Source organism: Apteryx rowi, unplaced genomic scaffold, assembly GCF_003343035.1.
Source record: "Apteryx rowi isolate R43461 unplaced genomic scaffold, aptRow1 scaffold_243, whole genome shotgun sequence".
In the NCBI taxonomy this organism is placed as follows: domain Eukaryota; kingdom Metazoa; phylum Chordata; class Aves; order Apterygiformes; family Apterygidae; genus Apteryx; species Apteryx rowi.
Genome location: NW_020448786.1, coordinates 1223456 through 1229060, shown reverse-complemented (window position 1 = coordinate 1229060; position 5605 = coordinate 1223456). Strand labels below are relative to the sequence as shown.

The 5605-nt window shown below is 40.5% G+C and overlaps 1 protein-coding gene across 1 annotated transcript in view; it reads right to left on the bottom strand.

Moving 5' to 3' along the window:
• Positions 1-3713, bottom strand: part of PPP4R3B (protein phosphatase 4 regulatory subunit 3B) — a gene marked incomplete at its 5' end in the record, with an annotated part of 33840 nt that extends 30127 nt beyond the window's left edge. The window contains one exon of the mRNA XM_026066564.1: positions 3683-3713. Coding sequence (XP_025922349.1) covers positions 3683-3713 — 31 coding nt within the window. The remainder of the gene's footprint in view (positions 1-3682) is intronic.
• Between the last annotated feature and the right edge of the window lie 1892 nt (positions 3714-5605).

Below are 5605 nucleotides of genomic sequence, written 5' to 3'. Positions count from 1 at the left end.
GGAGGCGGGAAGGGGCCGGCGGGAGGGTCTCGGCCCCGCTGCGCCGTTACCAGCCCGCACCGCACCGCCCGGCCCGGCCCGGCCGCCCTCGCCTCACCGGGAGCGTAAGAGCGGTGCGACGTGTTTCGCAGTGTGCTCCGGTGTCGTTTCTGAAGGCCTGGTCTATGTTTGAAAAATGGCACCGGTGTAACAATTAAAAAAACCCAAAGACAACAAAAAAACGCAGACTTATCAAAAAAGCTGGTACCTGCACAGCATATCCACCGCTGAATGGACGGAAAGGGAATATGCTTGCACAGGACTAGCTCCCTGATACAAACTTCCTTTAAGTGGGAGATCTGCATCCTGCCAGGTTTAGTTTATACTGCAATAACACAACTTATAGACAAGGCCTGGTATTATTAAAAAGAAAAAAAAGTTTTGAAAGTAAAAGGTTGAGGATTCTCTCATACCATACAATAGCAGCAAGATTTCTTTGTAACATCTTCCCCAGCCCTTCCTCTAACCCTCAGGACCACAGGGCAGCACAGCCAAGTCTACAGTAACGTTTTGCTGCACATCTCTGTACTCAACATAGTTGTACTCAAAAGCTGGGCTAACTCAGGGGAAAGTGGGTCTGTGAAACTTCTCACTGAAAGAACTGGTTACCTAGTCCTTAYGAACGCTGTACAATTAAAGACATTGCCAGATGTTCTAAAGCTAACAAAACTTGGGTTTTATGTTGAAGAGCAGTTACACATTTCCTCTCTGCACTAAAAGTAAAAGATAACTGAAAATTAAGATTCACTTTTGGCTAAGGGTGGATACACACACATGAAGGATGAGAGCAGAGGAACTGGCGTTCTGTTGGGAAAAGAACAAAGGATTTGCATCAAGGCTGGTTAGCATACCAGGAGACTTCAGTAAGCTTCAGCATTTGCATGGGAGCAGGGGAAAGTCCTTTGCACACTTCTGGGTCAAAGCTGTGTGAGATAGTGCAGCCTTTTGGGGTGAGGGTAACTCTGAAAGTTTCTTAGACCATAAAATCTTTCAGCCTGTGAAGAGGAAGGCAGAGGGGAGAGCAAGTAATCCGCAGGCCAGGGTGCGCCTCATTCCCAGACAGAGCAAGGTTTTCCTAGCTCTTGCCTAACGAAGAAAGCAGTTACACCATAAGTGTAACTCTCTGGTCTAAGCTAAATCTCCTTCCACATGGAAGGGAAAGAAGCAGTTTACTGCAAAATATGCCACTTTAAGTAACTATACGTCACTCGTATGTTAGAAAAACATTCTCCAGGAAGGCAAAACATTATTCAGAGTATTTACATCTATGTAACATTTAAGTCTCATGTTTAGGTGTTCTGCTCTGACATACATCATTTATAACAGGCTTATTTAAAATTTGTCACCATTCAGTACACTGAACATTTGCCAATCACTGATCATTTCTTGGTGGCAGCAAGATTCAGTTTTTGATCAGCTGACTTGCTTTAACTGATCAGCTGAAAAGTCTTTGACATTTCTTAGGAGGCAAATTAATGCATCGAGGACTTGTTAGCCTGCCTAACATCTGCAAAACAATCCACATCTAAAAAAGGGTAAGAGAAGCTTAACTGAAGAACCCTTATTAGGGTTCTGGGGAACTGAGGTTCAACCCCAGTTGAACCCGTTTTTGTCTTTAACGGGGCTCACTGGAGACACGCAATCATAACATCTTTTGCAAAGAAAAGAAGTAAACTGTAAGATACACCTTTAAGAACTATCATATACACTTAGAACTTGAACATACTTTGATGTATACACCATATAATTACAGATAAGTCAGCTCATAACTGTTTGAAAAAGGCCATGTTATCTTAGTGATTCTCAAACTGTGGCTGGTGACCACATGAAGCAGTTTACAGCTGGGTTCCACACAAGCCTTGCTAGCTACATCCCAGTGGCCTTTCCTCTATTATGTGACCTGATTCCCTCACGGTTTTACATATCAGGCCTATTTTTGCCTCAGTGAAAGCTCACTAAAACTGTATGAGAAGAAACACAAAACCCAATGATCAGCGTACTGCTGCTTCAAGATGTTAGCCACTCTTGGACTCCCTCTCCCCTCAACAACACCTCTACACACTCTTTAGTTCCTCAAACAGTGTGTAAAATTTCAAACATGGCTACTTTTACTAAAGATTAAATATGGCACTTATCCAGATACGTAGAATAGCTCAAGACCACACTAGAACATCATGGAACAAATTCTCATCTCAGTGTGAACAGCTATGAAAAGAGTAGGAGATACATGAGCCAGAATCAGAACAAAAAATAATCTCTCCTTTTAGGGCTACATAATAAATCTGTGGCCTCTCCAAGCATGAAAGCAACCCCCTCTATGGAAAAATGCCACTCCAGAACATGTCCCAGTTGTACTCCTGCAGATGCGGGGCTTCTTTTTGCGCAGAACTGTATTGAGAACTCCCCAGCTAGGGGAGAGGTTGGACCAGGGGTGTTGGGAACTGGGCTGCTAACTCGTAATCTATTCCACTAAAACTCAAGCCAAATCTGTGGGGGTTTTGCCTGAAGAAGATATACAAGACTCGTCCCAATGGTTCTTACAGCTTTGATTTAAAACCGGGGAAAATACAAAAATACAAAACAATACATGCAAAGTGAGATTCAGAGAAATCAAAGAAGCACTTCTTCATTGTGTTGCTGCACCTGCCAGTAGCCCATTTCCCCCATCATCATAAAGCAATGAGCTGGAGCTGATATAGCTCTCTGTTCTTATTGAAATGAAGAATTGTTAGGGTGAACTGCAGACAGCAAGTCACCATAGGTCACCGTATGGAGCTGCAGGGAGCTCTGATTTTTTTTTTCCTTTTAAAAACAAGAAAAGCAACTAATTCCTAAATCCTTTAAAGTTTCTTGCAGTGAAGTTAAGAGACCATATCATTCCCTCTGGCATGTAATCCCAGAAGTACAATTCTACCACCTCTAATACTGTCATTACAATACCTATAGTATTTATTGCTGGCATTTAAGAGTACTCCAGCTCCTGAAGTTTTGTGCCTATATGAATATTTCAGCCTTGTCAAATGAAGGAAATTCCAGCCTGGCTCTTGGCCTGGCAGTAAAATATAGCACTAGAGCTTTGACGTAATGGGAAGGTTTCAGAAACTTTATTATTCTGTAAACAGCAGGAAAGCACCAAGTTTTGTTCATATTCAACAACAAAACATGTAATTTAAGTAGACAGTGTATTACCTTATTTGGTTTCTGTAAAAGTCACCTGTTCTTTCCAATGTTAGTACATTCACTAAGTGGGCTGTCTTGACTGCAAGCTCTTCAGAGCAAAGACCAACTCTGTTTATACAGTGGTAGTGCAACAATACTCCAGACTTTGATCTCTTAACACAAAAATACTAAGCTTATTTGTCTAAAAATTATTTCACCAGTTACACAATACAGCTCTGAGAAAAAGCAGTGTAAATGAATTGTCTTGACTGCAAAACACAAGTAGTAGACTTAGGCTGAAGTAGTATTTTCATAGCTCTCCATACTAAAGCATAGGAAAAAGATCTTTAAATATTCATGTGGATTTAAGTATGATTTGCTTAGAGGCAATATATTTTTGCTTGCTAAATGTACATTATTAAATGTACATTATTGGACACCAATAGCTGACAATATAAAATAGGCCAGTTAAGGTTATTCTTACCTTTCGGTGGAACAACAAGTGTAGAACCATTTTTTCAGAGACATATCCTGTGTTGGGCAGATCCTGTATAAGTATCCAAAAAATTACTTGCTAGATGCAAATATTCCTTTACGAGAAGTATCACTCAGTAAGTATTTAGGACACCAAAGAGTTTTAATGCCAGACAAGTATTGACAGCTTTAACTGTTTGTTCCCCTCTGTATAAGAACTGTCTAATGGCTTCTTAAAGGGAATTTTATATATATTTTTAATTATTGTGCACTGAAGAAATTCATATTTCTGCATACTAGCACGCAAAGTTTCATCAGTGTGTTATCAAGATAGACTTCTGAACTGAAGAGACCATTTGTTTTAAGTCAGCTTTAAAAAAAAAAAAAGGATACGTGATAACAGGAGTTGTAATGATTTTGAACCATAAGGATAGCAATTAAATCCTACTATCAGCCTTTATGGTAGCTCAGAATTTTAAGTGGTTTATTCAGTAATCCACATAAAAAAAGCTAAGCTTAAAAAAAAAAAAAAAGTCAAGATGCATCAACCCAGTGCCTGGCTATAAACAGAGATCACACTGATGGCACTCATGTAGCACAGAAAAAAACCTCAAATATGACATTTCTTCCTCCAAGATTTCATGATCAGGATGTCCACACTTCACTGGACAACTTCTGTTACAGCTGTACTGAGAAAATGGAGCTGTAGGATACCAGAGTGCTGTCTGGAATCCTTGTTATGCAATACTGCGTAACAAAAAGAAGTTCAGAGGAGATGGTGTAATGTTGCAACTGCCCAGCTTCATTTTCCACAGCAATTTTTTTCAATGATTCCATTTAAGATGGGTCATTGCAGAAGCTAATTATCTAGGGCAGTAGAGACAAAAAACAGTATTTCAGACATGGAAAATAAAAGCCTACTGCAACAGAGCTGAGCTCTCAGTCTCTCTCAAGCATTATTAACTTACTAGTTCTCTGATCACAGCTGGTATCTCCTGAGGAGACGAGTCAAGTATCTCCTGCCACGGCCCACTTTGCTACCACTGACAGCTCTCAGATGAATCCACGGTGTTGGCAGCCAGCCTGCCTCCCTCCAGGACAGTTCTGACTAGCACAAACTTACTCAACTCTTGGCTCCTACCGAGCTTCTCTCCTCAGGTGAGGGCAGCTGCCTTGTGCTCCTCCCAGTCAGTTCCCAAGCATATATTTTTCCACCCCTTCCCCTAGGGCCTAAAACTTGTCACAAGTACAGAAAGGCAAGTTGATKGTACAAGCTGCCTCCTCCCACCCCATCACAGAGACATGCAAGTCTTCTTTGCTACTACATTGTCTATCAAACAGGAAAAAAATCCCAACGCCCCAATAGCTGATTTACTGAGACCACTGTCTATCATACTGACCAACAGGAATCATTAATACTCCTGTTACTGCAGGTGAGAAAATGCATTTACAGGAAAGAATGGGATTCTTCCGGCTCTTCAATTGTCAGTTATCACAGATTCAAACAGAAGCAACCTACTGGTAATGAGCTAGGCAGAAAAAACGCTTCTGGAGTTGGTAGTTTATGTAGTATTTTAGTAACTAGAGCATCCATCAGTTCTACTACAAAAACGAGCCTTACAGAAAATTTTCCACAATAACAGAAGCTATATATTGGAAAGCCACTTAGATTGCAGAGGTTAGAATTTCTGAGAACAGTTATGAGAAATCAAAACATTTCTGAGCTTCTGTTTAGGAATTTACCTACATTATTCTATTAGTGCTATCCGGTATATGTAACCACCTAGATACTGATCAATTAAGTCAACTCACAGTAAGCAGGGACAGTAGTACTAAGAAATATAGAATACAGTGCTCAAAGAGGATGAAAAGATTGTYAGGGAAAACTTTTTCAGTCTTATATGATGAAAAAAGACAGACAACTACGAAGAAG